The 26,531-nt window shown below is 39.2% G+C and overlaps 1 protein-coding gene across 2 annotated transcripts in view; it reads left to right on the forward strand.

Moving 5' to 3' along the window:
* The first annotated feature begins 13,500 nt into the window (after positions 1-13,500).
* CAP2 (cyclase associated actin cytoskeleton regulatory protein 2) overlaps positions 13,501-26,531 on the forward strand; it is a 68,326-nt gene continuing 55,295 nt past the window's right edge. The window contains exons 1-3 of one of the 2 annotated variants that reach the window (XM_082278007.1): positions 13,579-13,659; positions 22,368-22,439; positions 25,400-25,524. In XM_082278007.1, coding sequence (XP_082134133.1) covers positions 25,401-25,524 — 124 coding nt within the window. In that variant the 5' untranslated portion in view covers positions 13,579-13,659; positions 22,368-22,439; position 25,400. Of the gene's footprint in view, positions 13,660-22,367; positions 22,440-25,399; positions 25,525-26,531 lie in introns of both variants that reach the window. The other variant, XM_082278006.1, reaches the window with a different exon arrangement.

Genomic DNA, 26,531 nt, shown 5'->3' on the forward strand with positions numbered 1-26,531 from the left:
CAGTGAATCAATACCATGTGTCTATTTGTTAAATGACTTCTCTTCAAACAAAAGAAGGTAGCAGGCATTTTATGAATAAGTAGTCATAGCAAACCCATAACTTTAAAAAGATGGGCTAAGAAGCTGTGAAAAAGTGTAAAAAGCTGTGTCATATATGCAAAATTATAATAGAAAGTTTCATTTCTTCACACAGCTGCATCAGAATTTCAGAACTGATCAGGGACATGCTATAAAATGCAACATTCCCTCAATGACTGAAACAGTGATTGTATAAATTTGAGCATTATCTTATGCATTACCACTACTATCTCTCCTCTTTTTTGGACAGCATCACAAGTCTAGTGTCAGTAGTTACAACTCGTAGAGCCAACCAAATGTTTGCTGTTACAACATGGAGCTGGTAATAGCCAATCCCACCTCATCCTGCACAACACCAGCCAAAATAGCCAGTGGTGCTGCCAGACTCAAAATATGTCACTATGTCCTCCTGATAATACAAAAGGACAGAGTCCCACAAATTCAGATCTGTCATCCTTCTGAAACAGATGGAACTTGATGGGCAAATTATCATAAAACTTGATTTGAGTCAATTGAGCCAACTGAATCATAAAAACCCTAAACTGCCAACTGACGTATATCCCCCTGCCTTTTGCCATAGACAGGAACAACCTATCTTTATTCACTGCATATATAGTTACTGGTATGCAGGTTTGATGATAAGCTATTCCTTAGAGCACATAACAAATTCGAGGTGAGCGTATTTGTGCTGAACCCAGACCCTGCAGCAGTGACAGGAACTGGTATACTGGATACTGACAGTATCACTGGAACTCTTGAGTGCAAGTTATTCTTATAAAGCCCAGTGCAATGTTCAGCCACTGAGCTTTTGAGCCACAGGATCTGGTCTGTGACTCACACGGGAATTTGACATATTCATACTTTGCTATAGGTACCTTGACTGAGGCTTCTAAGGTTAATAAAAAAATTAAGAGAGGTAACATATTTGACTGATATCAGTCCATGATTCACTGATCCCTGTAAACATTTCAGAGCTCCCACTTCCCACCACCTGAATTCTAGGTCTGTTAGGGAGTCTGTGTGGGCATGACTGGACAATGACCTAAAAATATTCAATATAGAAGCCCCTTTTGATTGACATATATTTTTGCTACACCTGTCACATAAACAAAGTTTTAAATCCTTAACAGCACACATGTTCCTAGTTTCAGATTGTATTTCAGTGAAATAACTGCATGGACACTGGGTCAGATGTGCATTGGCTATAAACCAGCAGATCTCTGAGCTTTCTGTAAGGTCTGGGGACCTAGAAGAACTGAGCATCTAATCTGAAGTGTAATAGCTTCAAATAGCTTTAAAATAGCTGTTATAGGTAAGAGTCCACTTCTAAAATATTAATAGAAAAATTTACTGAATTTGTCTCCAAAGATACATTGGCTAATTAATACTACTTGAACACACAGTTCTTGCCTTAAACAGGTACCCTAATCTAAGATGCAAATGAACAGAGATAAAGTAAAAGAGGGGAAAATATTATACTGGAGAGATTCAATACAATAAAATCTTTAGCTTTTATAGCCTTTTCAGTATTAAGGGCCACTACTCACAAAAAAAAGTTTGAAGGAAGAGGAGGGAAGATCACACATTCATCATAGTCCAAATTTAATCTTCAGTGAAAACTAAAAAGCCCCACGACACTGTCAAAGCAAAACTGCAACCCCAAGCCACCTCCAACTGTCAAAACATTTCTATGACTGTGTTTAAAATAACTGGTAATGGCCTGTCCAGGTTTTGTATCCCTATAAAGATCCCCTAAAATAAAGGAATGAAACTCCAGTGTTTAAAAGGTCTTTGGCATAGGAAACAATGAGTTAACAATAATGAGGTGACAGTGGCAATAATGAGCTTATTTTTTCATCCCAAGATAATCCAAACAGTTGGAAGATTATTCCCTAATGTGCCAAATAAGTTCCATCCCTCTCAACTTCGAGAGAACAAAAAAACAAGCATGAAAATAGGAGTGAGATTTGTACAAAAACACATTCTGTGAATGAATCTAGGAAATCATTAAAACTGTAATAAGTTGGAAGTAACATATATGAAGCCACAGTATATATTTTGAGCTCTTTCAACACTAAATTTACTTCCATTTACTGAAATCACTCTCACTTAGTATGAAACTTCATTCGACACACTTATTGTGCCTGAGACAACAAAAGCAGTAGCTTGGCCAAGTTTCCTAACAGATCCACGGATAAGACCACAAAGCTTTAGACTACAGGGAAAAGCAGTTGACTTGGCAAGTCTGCCTGTGGCTCGCTGACCTTTCTTTCAGAAAAGGTCACCGCAGAGTCAGGTTCCTGAACTTCCCAGGGATTCTGCAGCTGTAAAGCTACGGATCTTTTAGACTATAGCATCATGCTAGCCTAAAGCAACATGAATTAATAAACCTTTTTTGTTTTTTAAATTCTCACAAAATCTTTTCAGAAGCAGGAGCAATCAGGAGTGATACCACTCCAGTTCTTGGTGATCAGCAACTGAGAGATTGCTGAAAAGTGCTGTAAGAACACACAAAACCAGCTGCACGTAGGTGAAAGGCCAAAGGTTTCTGTGTCTGTGTGAGGTGGTCTGATTGTCTGTTGTCTGCCCTGAGCACAATTATGAGCGTTTAGCTTACAGTGCTATCAAGCTGGGTCTTCTTGTTACATTCAATGCAATGAAAAACAAAATTAAAAGGCAGGGAATTTTTCCCCCAATTATTTTCAGTGGAATAATAGAACACTTTGCACCTTAGGCTGCAGGAATGAAGTTGTAAGCCATGGCAGATTATAATAAATTTATTTGCTAAAAGAGCAGATAGAAACCCTTGAGTTACACAGCATTTTAAGCAAGAGAATGATGGACTGAAACAGGTTTAACACTGATACTAGGCTAAATCTTAAGTTAGGCATGTGCAAAGGCTTTCGGCTTTTCAGGGTGTGGCTCACACATGGAATGAACAAACCAGTTTTTAAAGAGGTAAAACCTCCACAATTAGAATGATTATTTTAAAGAATCATAGAATAAGTCAGATATGGAGTTGTAGATGCTTTTAAAAAATCATCATATTATTATTAATTCCAAAGGAGCAATAGCTGCTTACACTGCTGAACTTTGTGATCATTCTTCTACATTAAATTATTTGTAATTTTCTAAAAAGTGCATTTCTCTTCTATACTTTATATAATTTATATCCTTATCTTTGGTTTCTTTTTTAAAAAGATGAATCAAATAAATGGTTTAAATAAAACAGAAGAAGCTGTATGAAACTACTCTTGCTGGAATGAAAAAGTTGCTTTTTTTTGGGAAAATAAGATAATTTATGGGCCAATGGATAAGATGACCTCAAGAAGTCCCTTCCAACATAAAAAAATCTGTTATTCTCTGATAGGTATTTTTTTTATATTATATGTTATATACCTTATAAATTGCATAAACCATCTATTTCATTCTACTTATAAATATTAATGAATATTAAATATGTTATACTTTCATTACATGTTATGTAATTATTATGCATTGTATTTTATATATTCTATCATGCAAATAAAACGGAATAAAATTAAAGAAAAGCTAATGGGACCATTCTTCTTAAAGTTACAAACTAAAGAAGTATTAGCAAAAAAAAAAAAAGTAAGAGAGAAAAATAGATGTTTCTGTGTTCTTGATGGGGTATTTTAACAACACAGTCTCCAATTCAATGTGTATAGTGACAACAGAGGAGCAGCCACCATGACTGTTAGTACTGCAATTCCTTATACAAATAGATCACTCGTATGTGTCTATACACATATACATACACATACATGACAAACCAGTCCCAGCAGAATGCTGGTTCCTGTCTATTTATCATTCTCCGTGCAATCACACCTTTCCACCTATTCTGAAGGTCATGAATTTGCACTTGGTGGAGGGATGGATGTGAAGTTCCAGCATGCAAAAATTTTGAAAAAGGGAGACTGCAACTGCTTTCCAACCAAGTATTAACACCAGGCTGCATCCACTGCTGCTGGATAGAAACTGAGTAGTCATGGCCTTCGCAGGTGGAGCGTGGGAAGTGAAATCCACAGTCAGTGAATGAAGTTGCCGGGCAAGACACACACACACTCCCACACAGCAGCTGCTACTGCTGTTCCTGTCAATAGCCCTACCATCTGAAGGAAAGAGGCTTTTTCAAAGGTGAACTGATTCAGCTGCACAAGGGTTTAAGGACAACTTTACTCATTATTTCCTGAATTAGAGCTATCTTCTATTAAATAATGGTAGCTACTCAAGTTGACTTCGGCTGGAACAGGAGTGGAGCCCTAAGAGCTGCCACCCGCTCTCTCAAAACAACGACTAAACTTGTGCTGACTTAAATCACCCTGGAACAAACAAACCTTTAAACCTGAGGCTCTCCCTCAAACAAAAATGGACTAAAGTCAGCAGGTGTTTAGCTCAGAAAGGCTCCAGTATGAACTTCCAACTACTAAAAACAGCCCCTGGATATGTACAGATGCATTGCCCATCATCTATCAAGTCTCTGTACTGAAATGTACTTTTGTAGAAGACCTAAACACCTCTGAGGAGCTGACCTTTTGCTCATCATTCTCCTCCTGCACAGTATCAGGAAGCATGAATATATAAGTGTATTTTCACCTATACTAAAGGAGTCTAATGCTTGTTATTTGTTAGCACTCAGCCAACAGTCAGAAATGTGACATTGTAACTTTGGAGTTTTGGTTGTATTCTTGAAAATTACTATTTGCATTTCAGAAAATGAAAACATTAAAAAGGTTGAGATTTATGTTACAGAACTGACATCCAAAGTGACAACAGGAAAGTGGAAAAATCTAGTAAGAAATATCAAAATAACTAGAAATTGCAAAATAACAATAGTCCCTTCTATTCTGCTTTTCTTCATTGAACAGTAAATTACCACAGAAGATATACATACAACCTTTAGGCTGGGATCTGTATCACACAATAATCAGGATAATCAATCTCCAGCAACTCCATATGTGGAGCACATCAGGTTCTCTACCAAATTCATTCAGTAACACTAAAATGAACATTTTAAGGAAGGTAAGTTATGAATACCACAGGGATTCCTGGAAAAGTTGCACTTCAGAAATATTTAAACTTCTTAAATTTTATAATGTTAATGCTGATGAACCCTTATAAATGCTGATGAATGACTTGGGAAAAGGATTCAATGTGTTGTTCACCACAGCTGATGATGTAGATCAGCCTGTGGTTCCAAGAATGTTAATGTGGGGACCATCTTATCTTCTGCTTCCTCAAAAGATTTCACTCCATTGTTCCTCTGACACATTTTATTTTCTTTTTATTAAGTGGTTTGCAAAAGAACTCTCAGCAATTTGGTCCCTGCTGCTGCCGACCTTGATGTCCCCCAGCATAGCCCCTAACTTTGCTCATCTCTAAGGTACAGACACAGGAGGTGACAGAAGCCACAAACAAACCACTCAACCACGCTGAGGCAGCCAACCACAGGTAAGAAGAACAGGTTTAGCTGATTATTATGGGCTCAATGAAGCTGGTGGCTGGAAGAGGCTGACATTTCAGGATTGGTCAGCTCAGATACATGGACCAACCCTTTATAAGCCACGGCAGAGATGAGTGCCTTTAATACTGGTTTGACTTTGTAAATACATTCTTCATGGCAATACCCAACTATTTGCATTGAAACAATTTAACCTTTTATAAATACCACAAGATACAGTTTTGATGCTTTAAACAGACTTTACAATCTGCAGAGCCTGAGTCTATCTTATACTGGGGAAATGAGTTGGAGATGTCTCAGCTCAGCAGCTGGGCAGTAGAGGTAGATGATCTCCTATAGATCAGAGGGACAAGATAGACTTGAACTTCACTGGGATGCTGATAGGTCTCTTGCTAAGCTGATGTGCACATCAAATGAACAACAGTAATCTAGTAACAACCATCTGTAGGCCACAGACTGTCTATGAAGGTGCTTCTAGGTTCTTTTCTTTGCATCTAAACTACTTATATTTCAACCAAATGAGATATATAGGAGCTTGGATTAAAAGCCCTTTTATCAATGATTTGTTTCAAAAATATTATAAATTGCATGCTATTCACGGTTTAATTTATATCGTACTCTAAGTATTTCTTTTTCCTTTCAAAACCTACATATATTGTTAGCCTTATTAGCTCAAGGTTAAATATCAAATCTTCATCATATTTATCTTTCATGCTCATTTTTTTCATATTTTTTGGTAAGTCAGTTATAATAATGGAAATCTGTATATAACCAATAGTATTGTTCCAGAGGTACTGATATAACTGAATTAGAATCAAAACTGAAGTCCTTATTTATACCAAGGCTTTATATATTTTTAATGTTCATGGTCTAATTCATAAATCAGCCTTGGAGTGTTGTTTTCCTTTTTTTCCTTTATGAAAATACAAGAATGGCAGATTTGACGAGGGATTAAAAGAGAACTCCAAGATGAATTATTCAAGAGAGCAAACAATATTATTTTCTAAAGAAAATGATAGCTTTTAGAAATACAGTGCAGTATATGCAGAGCCTTTGTAGCTACAAAGAGAAGCAAGAAAATAAGAATGAAATAAATTACTGGGTTTGAAACAAAAATATTATTTCTGATACCTAAATGATTGGACTACATTTATTCAAGGAAAACATTCATTCAGACATGTAGGGGGAAATGTTGACCCTGTTAGCCAGTGAAAAAACACTCACTAACTTGAGAAGAACCAGGATTACATCCCATCAGTGTGAAATATTTATAGTTCTTTCAATCCATTTTAGGTATTAAATTTAAATATGTTTTGTTACTTTTCTTTATGTTTTGTTACTTTACTTTGCTCCTTCTCCCTTTCTTGGGGAAAAAAAAATGGGATGGCAATGTGGCTGTTTGGACTAGATGACTGCTGTAGGTCCTTTCCAACTGAAATATTCTATTCTATTCTATTCTATTCTATTCTATTCTATTCTATTCTATTTCCTGGCTTGATTAATCCTAAAACCTTTTTTGGCTTTATACTTCCGAAGTAAACCCTTCTTTATTCAACAGAGGAAATACTTCTGCCACAGATACATAGGGAAATCATTTATTGAGAAGGACAGATTTCAGAAAAGGTGTCTGGTATTAAAAAGCTCTCAGAATATTGAAAAATAAAAAGATGCCACTCCGTTTGCCATGAAGAATATAAAAGTTGGAGTAAATGACTGTTCTAGGCTCTGTGCTACTGTGCCTGATCAGCTCTGTGTCCCTAATCTAGGTAGTCATAAATTGCAAAATAATAATTTAAGCTGACAAAACTGCATAATAATGTAAGTAATGTACTGTACCTAGGGATCCTTGCCAGTGGTGTCATTTTGCAGGAGGATATAAAACTCAGATATCCTTACTCTTCAAGTCCTTGGTTGAGGGAGAGGTTGAAAGAGCAGAAGAAAATTCACGTTGCTGTCATGCCTGGTATTCCAGTTCTGTATTGGAAAAGCATAAATCACTTGAGATTCTTTCAAGAACTAGGTAAAGTATTTCAAAGATTCACATTCAAAACTCGTGGGTTTGCCCCCTCTATTCTATATTGGGGTAGTAAGTGTACTTACAGAAGATACCTGTCAATAGCTAAATGGGTTCTTACAGGAGAAAACCAAGCACAATGACTATGTTGAGGTAAAGGTCTTTATTTCTGCCTGAGTGAACTGATCTAACAGGGACTAAGCGCTTTTCTTGCTTTCCCCTCACCCACATAGTGCAAAGGAGCTTGGAGATGGACAAAACCAACTAAGTACAGCATTGGGAGAAGGGGGTAGCAAATGTCACCAGGTAGCTTATTAACTGTTGTGAAAGAACAGAGGAATTCTGTCTCTAAGGGGCTTTTTCTTTGACTTACTAGGCCTGTAATGACCACAACTGGGCTTACACTACTTAGGAGCCACTTTAAATAAGGCCACAGTCTATTTAAATTCCTGGAACAACACTAAATTTATAACTTTCAGAACACAGATTGGTTATCTGCTCACATTGCTATTTTATTATATCCTATGAAGTGTTCTCGCTGTAAAAAAATCTTACTAAGTTATCAAGTAGTGTGATTTTACCACAAATTTTGCACAATTAGGTGTTTTCTGTAAAGCACCATTCCCTAGAATAGGTGATTCTGTATTTTAAACAAAACAAAACAAAAAATGTTTCTAGCCCAGTGGTTTGCATAGTAAACCTTGAATTCATGAACAAAAAGTATCTCAAATATCCCCAGCTTTTCAGGAGAAAAAATCTTATTTTCTGTGTGTCTGGATTTTTCTGTACCTCTGCTGCCCAAGCTGTCTGGGCTTTCCTATGTAACAAGAATATCGATCTCAGGGAATCATTTGTAAGCCTTCCCAGGAAAAAGTTTAGAGCCGACTCTATGCTTTCTACTTCTAGGAGACAGAAAAAAACCAACAAACTACAGCCTGGATTTACTGAGAGAAAAAAAAGGAAGTCGTGTCAGAACTTCCTCAGCAATAAGCAAAAATGACTTTGACTGATCACTAAATGACGGATTTTAACTGCCAGTAGTACATGAAGAAGACTGACGCATTTTACTGATGATGTAGACACAGCAAGTCTTGATAAGCTCTGATCATGACAGTGATGCCATCATACACATGGTGATGAAAGAAACACAGCAGAAGACAACAAGGAAAAAAATGTCACCTACTAAGAAAAAAATGCAGCTGCAAGAATACACAGATTAAAACACCAGACTTGCATGCCTGACCCATTTGCACATTCTGAAAGTGACTGGAGCTTCAAGGATGTTGGGACACTTGGAATGAGTCAAAGAAGCTGTGGCATGAAGATGACCACGAAACACTTTCAGTTGGTTTTGACTTCTGGCTGTGTTTGGGTACACTTGCATTTTCCTCTGCTGCAGATGGATTACAAAGCACTGGCAAAGACTAGGTGTTGAACATGGACATTTAACCAGCTGCAATTATCCTACTAAGATGCTTCACAGCTCACATCTGGGTCTGGAACAGTAAGCCATCATCATGGTAAAGCTGTCCTGAAACTCTGTCAATGCAGAACTGTGCATTCAACTACTAAGCTGGAAGAAGTACCTTGCTTTGTTTAGTTATACTGGTGTCTCACTAGAGAACACTGTCAGTCTCTTAAAGGAGCCCCTGCATCCCAGATTGAAAGGAAGGTGAAAACAGAACCAGGAAGTTTAAACAGAAATGCTAAGATTCTAAAATGGGAAAACTAACATTGACCAATGAGTATCCTTCTGACTACCGGTTCCATAGGTTTCATACACAGCAAGAGAGTAGTTCAAGGTGGCACAGTAACACTAAACTCACATACTTGGAAGATTTGCTAAATTAAATCATCCTCACTAAAAGTTCTTTGCAAATTTCTGCCTGTAATTAAATGAAAAACACAAAACTTCACTTGAAGTCCATATCAAAATGCAGTACTGTAGAAAACAGGTTGTTTAGCAAAAACACAACATGAGCCTATATCCCATGATCATCAACAGACAAGGCAATGTAAATACTTAGCAGAACTGAGGCCCAAGCCTACCAGATCTACTGAAGAGATTTCCCAAAACCCCCACAGAACTGAATTAAACCACAGAACCACCACTAGTAAAAGTAGTCACAAATATTAGTATTTGTGAGATCAGAACAATCTCCCCTTGGATTCAGCACAGTCCTTAAAGATATACTGAATTATAAACAACTGAGTAATTCCATCCCTATGTGACAAGCTACTTAAATACAATGGAAATGCTTAAGTGCTCTGCTACACAGGGATGCCATTACTCACATACTTAATGATAAGCACGTGCTTATTACTTAACTTGTTACATTGCCATGTCTAAAAAGAAACATGCAACTAATTAATGTATAATTATGAGAGCCCGCACCCCCAGAGCTTACTGCATAAAAGAGAACACAGAGAAGAGATAAAAAAGCAGTAGAGTGACAGCTATGAAATTAAATGTAACTTGAATCTGCCTGCATATTTTACAGGTGAACAGTTTGAATGATGACAGATTTCACCCCAGTTTGAAAGAGGAAAAACAGTCCACTTCTCTGGCAGAATCTTCCCTTTATTTCTTCCTGCATGTTTGGACACTTGATCTGTAGAAGACAAAGGGCTCTTCACAGATCCATTTTGTTAATTAGCTACATGTTTTTTTTCAAATTCTGTAGACTAAACAGAAGATTTGGTAAGCAAAAGCCATCTTGACAAGTCCTGAATGCACTCCAATATTATTTAAGCAGATCTAGAAAATCACACTACCAAGATTTTGACATGATATTCCAATTTATTTTCACATCAGTAAGTGCTTCTGCAGTTTTAATCCATATTTTCTGCATTGCCCCAACAAAGACAGACTGTACGAAATCAAGTCAATGAGCAACAATATTTGTGGTTTTCTCCAGACTTGTCTATGAACCATTTAGATGCAACTTTCATCAACAGAGAAATTTTACTATCATATACATTGAAAGTCCATTTTCAACACACACTAGGAAAGTAAAAATTAACATTTTTAAGTCTTCTTCTGTGAAAAAAACATGTATGCAAATAAAAGATGCACCAGAGTTTTTTCTTTTAAGTAGGTTACAATGCTGTCATTCTACAGAGATTTTGATAGCCTATCTCTACAGCTTCTGATGTGTACTTTGGGATCCCTGTACAACTTTAGAAATATACTCTTCTATAAAAGGGAATAAAACATGCCAGGCTTGGCACAGATTGTCTGCAGCAGCAAAGTCAGTAAGTAAAATGAAAAAATAACCATAAAGTTATATTAAATCCAATCCACTACATTCCATGAGCTGCTACATTTTAACTGGGTAACTTCCTGCAAGAGGGGTATTACTGCACTTCTTGCTTAGGAAGAGCTCCTCAATATTTCAAGATGACTATGGCCTAAGTTGGAATTTTAGGGCTTTTTTGGAATGTTTTGATCCAGAAGTTGGTGACCCTGTCCTCGCTATAAAAAGTACATAGGTAAAAATCTTTAACTGCTCATGTTTCAATTACAGGCATCAATGTATTTTCTGTATATCCGAATGTATTGTAAGATAGAGGGCAAAGTGCTCAGCCCCAAGGTCTGATATTCCAGTCATTCCTTGCTCAGTGTTTCACTTGATGCCAATTCCAATACCACTTTCAAAACTCTTTAATGCTGTCCAAGCCTTTTTCCTGATGGGATGGAACAAATGCATGTCATCTAGTCAGTATTTTTGCACATACAAAATTTTGCGAAGTCCAAAATTTGCACATCTCTCTTTCTTTGTTTTAGGTGGATGTTGCTTAGCCTGAATTGAAAACTATGAAGTTCTTTAATAGAACTGCCCTCTCAGGTTACCTTTATTTATTATACAAACCACAAGGCTTTCTTCTCTAGTATTTTCAGGTACAACATCTTATATCTTTGCTTGCCATTGGGTTTCCTGCCTTTTATGAGGTCACTTTACACTTACTGAATCTCCCTTTTTTCTCTTCTTACTAAATTTATTACTTCTTGTTGTTCCTTTTACCTTAGATTTGGCCTCTTAGGTTTGCCAAAATTCTCCTTGGGATAAGAAAAAATAACTTGACTGTTTTGTGAAGAAAGCAATAGAAGACAGGAGCAGAGATGCATTATAGATGTGTTTTAGACATGTAGGGCATCTGGTGGTTTGGTAGCCTCATAAAACTTTCCATGGAAATGCCTCCTAGGTTCTCCTTTTCTGCATGCCTATTATGTAAAAGGATGATGTGAAGTGCTCAACTGAGCTCTTACAATAAGAGCTTATAAAACTTTTCATCTCTTAACTACATTTTCTCAAATTAAATTGACATTCTACAGAAATTCTATTGCATTTATCATCCTAAACTTTCAACTTATCATGATGATACTGCACAAGTGTTCAGATTTTTTTTTTTCTCTGAGTTGTAAGAAATACAGACCTGGAGCTTTACTCTAAGTATAGTAGTTTCACTGTTTCTTAATCATTCTGGGTTTTCCTTCCAGAAGGAGATCTTCAGGGCTTGTTTCTCTCTTCCCTTAAGCAGTTTCTGTGTTCTGTGCATTTTTTCAATCAGGTCTTCAATTCCATACTACCTTTACCCTTTTGGAAGGTTTGGCAAGACCCTCGGGTTTAAAACATGTGCTGTTCTGTTGATTTCAGCTGGCTGCTTATACATGCCAAGGAGAACTAGTTCGTTTCACTTTGTACAGGAAACTGCGCCAGTGATTTTTTTGCAATTTCCAATGCCAATTACATTGTCTGCACTACTGAGCTTGGATCCCAGACAGATCCTTGCAGTCTGCTTGCTTTTGCTTAATGCCGACTTTAGGCATGTGAGGTCTGTGAGCTGCTATTAACCATGGCATTCTTGTTAAAATATGATTTTCCTCAGCCCACATTTAGCTGCTGCACAATTAAAACAAATCCTTATGTTCTATGTTTTATAGCAGTGTTGTCAGACCATCAGAAATGAAACATAAAGTCTTCTAAAATAAGCTATATATTTGACAGAAAAATGTGCTACCAGTTTTTGCATGACTACATGGTTGACTTGAAAAATATATGTGGTCTTTTTTACTATCACCATCTAATGCCTTCTTTTTTCCATTCAAGAGCCAACTGTTTCTCTAGAGGCTGTGAATTCATGGTCATCTCTCAACACTTCTGTACAGAAAGCCAGCTCATTTAAAACAAGCACGAGAAGCAGACTTCAGGTGGATGGCCCTTGGGACCTTATGGTGACAAGCACCACACAATTGCAGAACACTCATGATTCCATTTGGCATGGGGTACGGACTGGTGTGAAGCCCAGAGAGCCTGACAAATGAGGCCTAGGCACGAGGGTCTGCCCACTGGGAGAAGTCCTAATTTCATGGCCACTGAATGAAGGCAGCAGCCCCACCGTGGGCCCAGCTACAGCTGTGGTCAGGCTGGCACAGTTTAGTCCAGCACAGAGTAGGCGATGAAGTATCTGGGTGTACATGAGGCTGCCCTCGAGGCTCCCTGCCATGTGAGGTGAGGGGTCTGATGGTTTCCACACGGGCCCTGTTCTTCTTCCCCACTGTGGACCAGGCCAGTGTGGCACGGGGTGCTCACTTCCAACTCTCCCAAGCTGTGCCTGATGGGCAAAAGCGGGGTCACCATATCAGCGGCCATGGGTGCCCTCACCCTGGGTTGCCTGCACTCTCTCCTGCTCCTTTGTGATGCTCCACCACTGCCATTTCCCCACAGATTCCCAGCCGCTGCCGTGAGACACCTCTCCCTCTCCCTCTCTCTCCATTTTCACACTCCACCCACTTTTTGCTTTCTTTCTCCATCTCTGCCACCGTCTCTCTCCCTTTCTGGACTTGTCTTTATTTGGCACTCCCGGAAGCTGCTGGGCATTGCTCTCCCTGCCTGCCCGGGCAGCTGATGTGACTGACTGACACCGGCTCCCGCTGAGGAGGAGGAGGAGAAGGAGGAGGAAGAGGAGGAGGAGGAAGGAGAGCAGCGGCGAGGCGAGGGAGGAGGGGAGCGAGTGACCGGCCGCGGATTTTCATTGCAGAGAGGAAGGGGGAAAAAAAAGGCTACGCGGGTCATCAAAACAGGTAACTCAAGAGCAGGAGGCGGCGGGAGGGGCGGGATGCCAGGAGCGGCCCGACCCCCCCGGCCCCGGGCAGGCGCGGCCGGGGCCGTGGGTGCGCTCCCGCCGGCGGCGGCGGCGGCAGGAGCAGCCACAGCGGACATCTTGGGGATGGGGGAAAGTGATGAGGGGACGACTCCGGGCTCGGCCGGGGGCGGCACGGCGGCAGAGTTATTCCTTGGGCGGGCAGGTCTCCGGAGCTATTTCGGTCAGGGACCCGCGCTGCCCCTCGACTTCCCTCCTGTCACCTGCGCCGGGCTGCGCACGAAAGCCTCCCCCTCTCTCCTTCCCTCCCTTCTCCACAGTGCTAAGTGGGAAGGGAGTAATCTGGGCTGGGAGAGGGGAGACCCGAGCGAAATACCACGGCAGACGAAGGATCCTCTTTGGGGCCGAAGCCAGATCTCCGCCGAGCCCCCCGTCAGCGCCGGGTGCGACTCCGGGGGTGCTTTCGGCTGTGCCCCAGCCCCCGCCCCGGGTTCCGGCAGCCGAGGGATTATTAAAAATGCCCTCGGCTTGTTTGTGCAGACTGGCTGTCAAGCGGTGCCGGTCTTGGAACTCTCTTAATCAGCGTAAGATGATCTAATTCTGAGGCAGGCGGTTGTAGTGCCGGTGGGTAGTGGGGAGCCGAGTCCTTGGATCCCCCCGCCCTTGGAGCCGGAGGTGTACGTGTGGTGGAGGTGGCAGAAGAGCCTGCAGGTTTAGCCCAGAGGAAAGGGTTAAATAGCATCTTAGGGTGTGCGACCTTAAGGCATAATACATACCTTTACATAAAAATATATAAAGGATACTTCAAATACAAGGTAGCTTTCAGAAGGGGCAAGAGGAAAGCAGAAATGAAGAACCGTGAAGCCGAGGTCCTGCATTTTGAAGTAACTTGACATCAGGAACACTCCCCCAGAGACGCAGCCAGCACAAAGCCGAGGAGAACTTGTCATGACCTCACCTGAAAATGTGCAGTCTGTCCTTTGCTTTGGGGATTGCTGTAGATTTTTATCTTAGCATTACAGCATCGACAATGAGGATTTTTATCAAGTAGACTTCAGATTTCATAATGTGTAGGAGCAGTCTTAACAACTGGGGAAGAGAGCTTTCTTTATATACCTTACCTAAATGTGTTTGTTTCTGAGTGATAGAAGATGTCAGAAAAAAGGCCCTACACAGAGACCAGTCCGTTAGGAAATAGTTAGACGTGATCTGTTTAGCAGGGGGTCTGAGTGGGATAAACCTGCAGATTTTATCAATTTGTTTCTAAGCCAGGCAAAAGTGGCAGTGGTTTATGGACTACTGTGTTTCATTGCTTTGTGAAATTGTAATCAGAAAACTCATCGTACATATTGAGAAAAGTGACTTTAAAAATTATTTAGAGTAGTAAAGTGGTAGATGAAATGAGTTGGAACTCAGTACAGTACTTTCAAAGCTGGCCTTTTAAGACATTACTGTGAGCCAGATACTCTTAATTCTTATGCAAATTTGATCCTAGCATTTCCTTTTAATTACTTCTTATAAAAATGATAATGAACTTTTTGTTCTGGTTTTATGTATTTTCAGCACCAGGATTTCATAACACCGGCTCTATTTTGAGCAAATTTGCGCGAGAACAAAAGCAATCTACCTTCTGTAACAAAGCCAGTCACATACAACAAAATGGTCTTTTTGGTTTTGGGTTTAACAAAAATGCAAGTCTTCTGAATACTCCCATGATTCCTTTGTGTCTTCCCCCTTGAATGCTGCTCACATGTGGAAGGTGGACAGGCACAACTCCAAACTTAATGAATAAAATATGTTTTCTCAATTAAATAAAAATGAGGAGGATGTGCATTATTTACTATTACAGTAGAACCAACTTCTGACATGTCTTCATTATTCTTTGTCAGCTGTGGCTCTCACTTTAGTGGAGAAAAGTGCTTCTTGGTATACCATAAGGAGAAAGGGTACTAAGATTACATGTATTAAATCCCCTCTCATCATGAGAATTTCTGATCCCACTGTGTAATTTTTATTAACCATGCAAAATACATTGGGCACCCTAAGTTAAAGAAAAAAAAAATAGACGGAATTGAAATTTACCCAGGTCTAAAATTCATGGTAATCTGAATTAGCAGGTGCTGGAAAAACAGAGTGAGTGAGGAGGGCTGGAAACCAGACGAGTTGCATTCATCTCTCAACCTGGATGTTGACTTTCAACATCACCTGGACAAAGTCAGATAATTTATGCTTTAATCTGTGGCCTGTCAGTAGCAATAAGGTTTCAGTTGGTTTGAACTCTAGGGAGAGAAATGATGAACTGCCAAATATGTTAAAGAATATTCTTAGTGGTTCTTAACGAGTTCTAACATCACATGCAACAGCAGCAAACTCAGTAGCTGCAGTTGCTGCCTACTGAAACACCTGACTACATGAAAGAGAACATTCTTTGCTTATTGTGCTTATTGGGACAAAACCAAAGAAACACTTACAATAAATAAGGCATACATTTTCACAGTTACTCAGACAGCCGCTTTGTTATGAACTGGTTAAAAGATTTTGCTTGATGAAGCACTCCTGATATATATAAATAATTTAAATTCCTTTTTCTAAAAATTTAGGTGCGTCTTTTGCAGTAGGGGGACAATTGGGAACCTGTAATTTTCATGTGGTGCAGAGTCCACTCCAGTTGCTTACATAATACAAAATATTTCGAACTCTAAATTAGACTTGGTTTGTCTTCAGAGTGTCACTGCTAAGAACTATACCAGAATAGCAACACCTTTACTAAGCATTGTACACTGAAGTGACAAAAGCTTGCATGAGCACAGCTGCATCTATAGCAATGATGATGCTGATTCAGTTGCTTCATCAAGAGTCGGGAGTTTGGGGCTTCTTAAGTGTTTGTGACCTCTGTCACCATTTTGCAAGGCTTTATGGCATAGACACCACTATAGTCTATACACATACTGCCTACTGCTGTCTTAATTCCAGCTGTGTCCTTAAGGTATTCTGACTGTCAATTTCAGGGACTTTTTCCTTATTTAAAAGGTCCCATTGAGACTACTTTCCTGAGTATATGCTAATGGAAATTGCTTTGTCTGACCCATGCTTTGTCTGACCCACAGTTTTTCAGAGAACAGCAAGCCAAAGAGATTGTCTGTAGAATTCAAAATACCAGTAATAGTATGCTGGGAATTAAGGCCTTAATGCTTTTGTAGCCTATATAAAAAAAAACAAAACAAAAAAATATAAATGCTCAATTATATAATTAAATAGTGGCACGTTTTTACAGGAAGACATGCTCAGATCCTAAGCATTAAGCTATGTTTTGTATTAGTTTAATATTTAATTAATTGCTTTTTGGAAGGAATGCAAAGAATCATATACATTCCTGTGTGTAATCCGTCATTGTTTAGAAACAGCAGACTGATTCACTTAACAGCTCTGGGTCCTGTAAAGCAACAGCCATCCTCAAAAAGGCTAATTTTTACATGCTTCTGGGGTAGGTCCAGTTTGATTTCCCTGGGTTTCTCAAGACCTCACACTGAAACAGAGGAGGGATAAATAATTAAATGTCTGAGATCTTCTATGTGAGCAAATTGCGTGAATTATCATTAAAGCTTAGGACCTCTTAAGTAGTAACCAGGTTATATCAGGAAATAGGTCTTTTTTAGTAGCAGGTGGCCCATTTCATCCTGAATCAGAAGCAAAGGCACAACCCATTGCAATGCTAGCAGTATGGCAGAGTCAGTGGGATGAATTTTAGAATGGGAGATGCATGAAGATCTTGAGTTTTCGTGACCAGTAAAGATCCCAATCCAACTACAGAGCAGAGGGAGTACTCATATGGCAGAAAGTTTGCTTAAGCCTTCCTGGCTGCTGCTGTGCTAGAGGAAGAGCCACTGGCTGCAGGCTGAGTAGAGCAGCCACAATGAGCCTGAGACCGTCAGACACAGATTGCAGCAGGATGTTCTGGTAAGAACAGGAACGCTTGCTAACTTGGCCGAAATCAAGCCCAACCATTCAGGCTTCAGCATAATATGGATGTGCATGAGAAGTAGGGTGTGGAAGCCTCGTGAAAGGCCACCAGCACAGCAAATAAAACTGTTACTAACCTTGGTACTGAATAACTCTAGTCTCATCTTTTCTTCAGAAGTAATTTCACAGTTTCTGTTTTAAGAGCTTGCAATACTTTTCCCTGAGTTTTAACTTCCTCCTTTGCTTTTTTCCTTTCACATCCCAGAAGTATTGAAACATTTCATAAGGATTTGTACTGTGTGGAACTTACCCTTTCAGAGAGTTCCGATTCAATTTGTTTGGAACCAAAGCATGAAGGATTTTACTGTTCAGTTATTATGAACTGAACTGAAGCACTTTAATAAAATCAATGCCTGCATGCAGTATTTTCTCGGTTCAGCAAGGCAGTCTGCTTGCATACAGTAATTGGACTTGTGACAGGTAATTAAATAGCTTGTAAGGCCTTTAGGATGCTTGATTACATGAAGAGCCCCACACTAATTTATAGTAAATGAGGTGGCTAAGAACACTGCATTTTTGTTGATTGGAGAGATACTAAAACTCGTACACTTCATTGGAGAGGGAGAAGAAAATAAAACCAAGACAAAAGATTATGAGCAGTGGTGACATGAAAAGGGAGCATAAAAGGAATAGGAGAATGTACTTAGAAACTGGGTTGCCTTGGTTATTTTAAGTCAATCATGCTTACACAGACTGTCAACTCTTGACTGCTTCAGTATATCATTAAATAATGAACTTGCTCTTTGTGATCACAAAATTCATGACAGTCAAAATTAATCAGCAAGGGATAGAAGCTCTTCACAGAACTTCCAGATAATTAGAAAGTGAACTGATATCCAGGAGATACTAAGCACATACATGAACACATGACGTGTTTTAAAGAATTCATATTAAATTATCAGAGACCTAATTGCAGTCCATGTTATTATTACATTGACTTGTAGACATACAGCTTGATGTGTGGAATTGCTCACCTATAATTATGGGATTAAACTGAGATGTGGCAAGAAATCTAAAATGCATCAACAGTCTTAGGCATATTTGTCAAAATAGAGATTGTTTTACGAAGCAAATTTTACAGGTTTTTTTGAACAGTGGGATGAAAAAAGGCCTCTGTTCTTTTTCTGTGTGTTTTTGTAGGCAGCAGCCTGATCACAAAGAGAGGGAGAGAAGCAGAGGAGGAGCCAGGATGCAAACAGAAAAGTATGCTTTGTGGTACCAACAACATAGGGCCAGACAAAGGAAAACACTTGGGTTGAAATGGAAGAGGTTCAACATGAACCTGCTTTTACCTCTTCTGCACAATTTTTTTCTTTGCTTATAAAAAGTAGCCCTTTAAAAACACAGAGGTTATGCCAAGGAGAGAAGTCCACACACACAATAATTGAGGTAGCATACTCTTATGCACAGCCATAAGGGACTCATTCATAGCATATTAGTTTAACACACACACTGAGCTACAGACAGAACTATTTTATGATGAGTATACTAGAGTCAGCCAAGACTTCAGATCAACTTATTAGTCCAAATGGCACATCCATCCACAAAAAGCAGAAGTTGTACAGACATTTTTGTCTTTTTGCTATTTCAGGTATAACTCTCCATCTTTACAAAAAAAAAAAAGGAGTCAAAATTCTAATACTGTTTGATATACAAAACTATCTCTTTTAACTAGGTTTAAAAGTAAAATAATTCTCTATATCTAAGAATAAATTACTCCCAAATGATCTCGTAGTAGATTTAGGGGAAAAACAATGAAAAAGGCTCTGATTTGAAACTCAAATCATTCTTCTCACACAGGGCCTTACTGAGAGGTCTTCTGGTTTTATCCAAATTGAAATCAGTTTGAGAAGCCTCTGTTTACATTCCTCCCCTACAGCTAATGGAAAACAAACACAAACCATACAAGGTAATGTTCCTATTGGTCTACCAACACATACTTTCTTCTCACCACTGTTTTGCGTTCCCCACCCAGAATCTTTTATGATAGTAACCCAAAGAGCTTCAGGTGCTCCTCCTTAGCGCTCAGCCAGTACTGAGCTGCTTCCAAGCTCTGTCTGGGAATGAGCAACTCCCAAGGCCGCAAGCCAGTGGGTTTTTACTGTCTGAACCAGAATGGGATGCAGTAGGAATTTGGGTCTCATGCCAAAGGTGGCAAAGAGACTGCTTGCTCAACACAGCTTGGATTTGTAGGTGTTGGAATGGTGATACAGGAAAACCAGCCGTTTCAGACCCAGGCTGTGTTTTTTTCAGAAATTAAGTGCTGTAAGATGCTTCTGTAATTTGAAGCGATGTTCAGGAATGTGTATGCATTTCTTCTCCCTTGATGTACGTTGACATATATTGTACAGAGGAACTTTCAAGAGGACACAGTGCTTTGGATCTATAAAATGTTCATGACTGGCTCTCTGATAGTACCAACTGGCAATCTGAGGGTTTGTGTATTTTATTTCATATCTTGATAGCAATTTATTAAAAGACTGAGATAGAAAGCACATGTGCAAGGTGCTGTACTTCTAGTGGCAGGGTGATTTTTCAAGCAGTGCAGCAATGGTAAATGCAATTTAAATACTACATTACTGCCTGTATTCTGGTTTAGGCATCTGCCTTTTTTTGGCATAGAGGGGAAATCCAAATCTGACATGTAGCATCTCAGATGATGAGCATGAGTGAGACCTGGCATCAATTTTCAGATGCTAGATGAATTTGGAAGAACTGGTACTGAGTGGGGGCAGGGGAGGAAAGCAAATAAATTAACAGGTCATTTCTTTTCCTTTCAAATTAATAGAGTGCTAGGAAGTAAACTGTGGAACTGTGTACTCCATCTCTTGCTGATATTTGTGAGAATCATTTTGTACTTTACAAAGTGGCACCATTCCTGTGTTCAAAACCCCCATTTTTACATGCCTGATAGGTCATCATATGTTTATTTCCCCCCTTATGCTACTGTACTGCTTTTCCCTGTGCATTCATTAAAGCTTGTTTCTTCTTGAGGATGGAGCAATATTGTCCTCTGTCATAAGTCACATACAATAGTAACCAGAATAGCACAGGTGTGTTTTGGCTTACAGTTTGCTGTTTGGGATCAGTATATCAGGACATTTTAGTCTACAGCCAAGTTTTTTGCCTTGATAATAGATAAGTGATGCTTTGAGACAGCTGGGGAGAAAAGCAGTGATGTCCCAAGGCCTGTCTGTAAAAATAAATCTGCTTTTTTGGCTTCAGCATGCCTTGTTCTACCTGGTTTTGACTTTACGTCTTTTGTGGAAGAAATGACAGATGGTAGTATTACCACATGCCTTTAGCACTCCCAAAAAAGATACCACTAACAGTAAACAGGGCAGAGCTGTGGATCCTCTGTGTTGATTTTTTGCACAAGAGACAGTTACCACTGTCAGTGTTTAAATTATTTGTTGATAGATGTGTGTTAACACCTTTCCTGACTCATAGGTGACCCTTTTTTCAATGAAGGACAGTGTACTTCACCACCAAGAGAGCAACTGGATACAGGATTACATGGGAGTTGAAGCATCGTTATTTTTAACTCCTTATAGGTGGTCAGCATCAACTTAAGGAAAAGATACATGATTAACCCTGATAATCATTTCAAGATCAAAGCTTTAATTAAAATCCTAACAGGTGAGATAGAGAGTCTGTCGATGTAAAAACATGCTTTATGGGAGTGGAAGTACACTATAGACATATTTACATCCTCTTTACTTTTCATTAACGTGCAGAGATTTAATTGGACACTGTAAGTAGACCAGTCATTATTTATTTATAATATAAGCTCTGATGCTATATTATGGCAGATAATATCTTCACAGAGTCAAGCTGTACCATTTGTGTTCTGGCTCCTTTTGAACTGTGGCTTTGTGGCATCTGTTTGGCCATGCAGAGTGCAGTGTGGAAAAAGTAATCAGATAAACAGCTGAATATAGGCCAAGAAAATGCTGAAGTTTGTCATGATATGAGCCAAATATGTAAATCCCAATATAGAGGCAAAGATGCCAATGTTTAGATTGAGAATGGATGAAGAGAGTTTTCATGCTATTCGGGGAATGTTCAGAACAGTAACATTAATTTCTGTGTTGTTTGTAAGGTAAATAACACAGTGTCATTTAATGGTAAAGCGAGGTGTAAGTGTAAGGTCAGTATATGTACAACTGATTTGCTCTTTTAGTGTGACATACAGTAGTCACAGAAGTGTTCTTGCACTTCATTCATACATGACAGGCATAACTGTGTGTATTCTTATGTGCATGATGTACATGTACGAATATATATGTATCTATAGATGAAAATAGCATGCACTTATGGATATATAAATGTACAGATAAAAAGGTAGACATAGTGTAAACATGATGATTATTACGTGTAATGTTCTATATAAAAAGAATGGAAACCTGGTATCCCTAATTTTAGGGTAAAAATAGTTTCTACTTTTGTTTAAAGACTGTAACAATATATTATTCTGTGATTGGTGGTGATGCCTGCTTTTATAAGAACAACACTGTAGATCTCCAACTAATGGGAATAGAATAGAGCTGTGAAGAATATAGTGAGCAAAAGACTGTTGCAGCAGGAGAGTGTTGCATAAAAGGATCCTTCAGATTATTGAGCTGGGTTATTCCCCTGAGCTTCTGACACTGTAATATGTATTCTTAGTGTCTTACAGAAGGGAAGTTATTGGGTAGAACATTACCAGTCTGCTCATTGTGAGATTCCTCAGACCTCCAGGTATGTGCACTCAAATTACTTAGTTTGTAATCAAACAATTGGATTCTTTCACAGACAAAATCAGACTGAAGAGGCTAAAAAGTAACAGGTCTTCCATAGAATTTTGTGCATAATTTTTGTGGCATTTTATGACATCATCAAGGAAAATTTTAAGGCAAATGAAAAAAACCCCAGCCTACTAGACTGTATCTTCAAATAAAGACAAATAGGAACTCTACTGAAAATATGTTTTAGAATACTGATGAAATTAGTTGACTGTTAGTATGCTATGTTACACTAGACTTCAGCAGTCTGGTTGAAAACAGAACTTTTAAAATAGACACCATTTTAGGCTTCTATGAAGTAGCGTAAAATATGAAAAGAATGTATTCATAATATTTTTTAAGATTAATAGTGTTTTGTTTTAAGAAAAGGTTTAATATTCTGAAAGTCTGAATATTTTAGAAGCTCCCCTGATACATTCATCTCATTCTTGCCAAGATATTTGTAACCTTACAAAAAATTTAAGGTGTGGGGTTTTTTTTAAGTGAATTGATTTTCCAAACCGAGTAGTGTGTATTTTCAGAAAGTACATTGCCAGCAGGTCAAGGGAGGTGATCCCATCCCTCTGCTTAGTCCTGGTGAGGCTGCCCCTGGAGTGCTGTGTCCATCTCTGGGTTCCTCAGTACAAGGGAGACATGGAGCTCCTGGAGCAGGTTCAGTGGAGGGACACAAAGCTGATGAAGGGACTGGAGCCTCTCTCTTTTGAGGAAAGGCTGAGGGAGCTGGGCCTGTTCAGCCTCAAGAAGAGGCAACTGAGAGGGCACCTCATCAATGTCTGTCAATATCTGAAGGGAGGGTGCCAAGAGGACAGACCCAGGCTCTTCTTGGTGGTACCAAGCAATAGGACAAGAGACAATGGGCAGAACCTGATGCCTGATGCAAAGGAAGTTCCACCAGAAAATGAGGAAGAACTTCTTTACTGTGCAGGTGGCTGAGCACTGAACTGGTTGCCCAAAGAGGGCGTGGAGTCTCTTTCACTGGTGATATTCAGGAACCACCTAGATGCAATCCTGTGCCATGTGTTCTGGGATGACACTGCTTGAGCAGGGAGGTTGGGCCAGTTGACCTCTCTGAGGTCTCTTCCAACCTGACCCATCCTGTGATAAGACAAGAGAGCACCTCTGAATTTTTCCACTGTTCATATGCATGCTGTCTAATGTCATCCTGTTTTGGGGGTTTGCTTTTTTATTTCATGTGAGTAGGAAAAACCCATAAATTCCAGACAAAACTTTCTCACAAGAATGATTCTCCCAAGGGTTTCTTACTGTAAAATCTTATGTTTCACTTTTAGGTCAAACACAAACCTCATTACATTTATAGGGTAAAGTCTGAAGGTCCCACCTTGTTTGACAGGCCGCATGACTCAGAGCACAGGAGCTCTCTGCATGTGTTTCCACAGTCCTAGTAGCTAATTTCCTCTCACACTTAAATTTTTAGAAGAAAAATATTATTATATTAATAAGAATTAGTAGTACTAGTTTGTAAATTAAAGCATTTCTTTCCATGCTACTTTACTTTTTAATTATAACATTTAGACATTCTCCACTGGCTGTGGGGACACTGAAGCAGCAATGTTTGGTTTGGTTGCTAGCTGTTGCATAGTGTTGCACAGTTTATTGGAATCTACTATTAGGCTTCAATAGTAGGCTGTTCTTTGGGAACTAATGCATTTACACATTTGTTCCATGTCTGCCTAACCATTCTAGTCTACAAGCCATACAGGAATCAGTGTCTTGTGGCAGAACACCACAGGGTGGCGGCCCCAGAGAGCCTCCGACTCCATGCTTGCCCCAGCTGAGGGTGTGCATTCCCCCTGTTGCTCCCGTTTTTGCACACCCCAGTGCTGGGCAGCCTAGTGTGGGGGCTGGGCTGGAACTGGCCACAGGGATCATGTTGGTCAAGAGCCATCATCATCACACACGCCCCTTGCCAAACGTCACTTACCAGAATCAAACACTCACAACCTTAAGTGAGGAACATATACATTAAACTCGCTCTATTAAATGATAGGGGATTTAAACATAGCTCTGCCTTTGCTTATATAACTCTTCCTCATTCTGAATTGTATATAGCACTTTTTTTCCCTGAGAGGTTGGCCAGTATTCAAAAATGTCAATGCCTACACTGCCTCATGTGTAAGAGAGCAGATAATCACATTGTGAGGAAAGAAGGCAATGTGTGAGTTGTTAAAAATGTAACCTAATTTCTATTTAATCTTAAATCAAAACCACTGTAGCAGTACTGGACAAGCCGGCCTCTGGATGTTTTTTGCTATTAAAATGTTAATTAGTATTTGATTGTAAAAGCTTGGTAGACACTGGTTCATGTCAGGTACTTCTGTAAGAAAAAAAGTGATGGTAAATCATATCAGAAGAATAAACAGAAGACCTTCTTTGATTTTTGTGTAGGCTTCAGTCAGGTGGCTGAGTCCTACTACAAAGCATGAAAGACCAAGGCAAATTTCAGAATGAACCTTTTCAGAAATCAGAGAGTATTAATTGGGTCTGTATTTTAGCCTCTGTAAATGCTGATTCAAATCATCATAGGCATAAGATTTTACCAATTACTTCTATCACTATTCCAGTCATCTCAGTATCTGATTGGGAGCACACTCACACATTTTGTCGTAAATTGTTCACATGCAGACTATCAAAAGCTACGCTAGCAGTGGTTGGAATCTGCTACTTAGAAGGAAAAGCCAGAGCTGAGTACTGATCTGATTCCCTGCTGACAAAGAAGCAAGTTAACCTATGTCAGCCGCTTCGCTGCAACTGCTTATGTGTCAGAAAGACAATGCTTAAAAAATGAGAGTTTTAACCATAAAAGACAAAGCCACAGGGTGAACAGAACTGTAGCATGAAGCAAGGACTTTACTGAGAGGGGTCTAACACTGTTTCTGTCCATAATGATTTTTTCAGAATGGCAGAGACGCATGGCTTGATGGAGAGATTGGAGAAAGCAGTGACTCGACTTGAATCGTTATTTTCAGATTCACACAGATCTGGTGAAATGGAATGTGGTGGCATCAATGGAGTCAATGGAAGTAAGTATGTTATTTTGAAGTACCATCTCTCTGTTATTAAAAAATTACAAGCAATGTATATGTTTATCTTCTACGAAGGAATGCGATCCCACCCCTTACAAATTCTGTATCAAAACAAAATCTTTTTTTAAAATTTATTTAGAAATGTCACGTGACAAACTTAGTAGCACATACAATTCTAAACTAATATGGCCTAGAAAATTCAAGATTTTACTTAAATATAAGTATATGTTTCTTAAATATACTGTCCATGTCTCAAGCTTTATCACTCTTTCCATTTTATCACTTATATTGTTGTAAATAACTCAGCAGGTGAAAGTGTCTGCTTGAGCCCAATTAGCAGAAGAAGTGAGACATCCCCTAAATGTACAGCATAATTATTCTTATAGAAGTCACCAATATAAACACTGTTGATTTGCCAGCTCTCTCTGAATTTCACAGTGCAGACCCACTTAATTTAATTATTTAACACCCTTAATCAAATATGAGTTTGTTTGGAAGCATTTGCTCACTAAGGACTGTTATATATCCATGGCCTTACATTGTTATCTCTTGAGCTCTCTTTGCTCAAGTGTCTCTCTGAAGCGCTACAGTGGAGAATATACCAAAAAAAGTCTATTCTTCATTTATTCGCATCATATCATCGAATCATATCTTTTCATGCCTTAATTTTTGTAGCACCTGAAAGTTACAAGGTAAATAATTTATATATGTGGTAGTTCTAAATCTGATTGAACAGAAGTGCCCTTTCCTTTCTCCAAAACTTGTTTTTTCATCCAGATCCCCAACATACATCTCTTTATTAGTTTCATGTTCTTTGCTGTATTCCTTGCCCTTTCTTGCATTTTCCGGAGAAGAGCACATCCCAGCATGGACTCAGCTGCTGTACAGAAGCTGCAGGACACACAGAAAGTTGCAGGCAGCTTGTTTTACTGACACAGCAGCAAGTGAAGTGTGTGAGCTGCTGTATTGTCTGCTCTGCCAGCCCTGAACCAACAACGCATGCA

Source organism: Coloeus monedula, assembly GCF_965178545.1.
Source record: "Coloeus monedula genome assembly, chromosome: 1".
Classification (NCBI taxonomy): domain Eukaryota; kingdom Metazoa; phylum Chordata; class Aves; order Passeriformes; family Corvidae; genus Coloeus; species Coloeus monedula.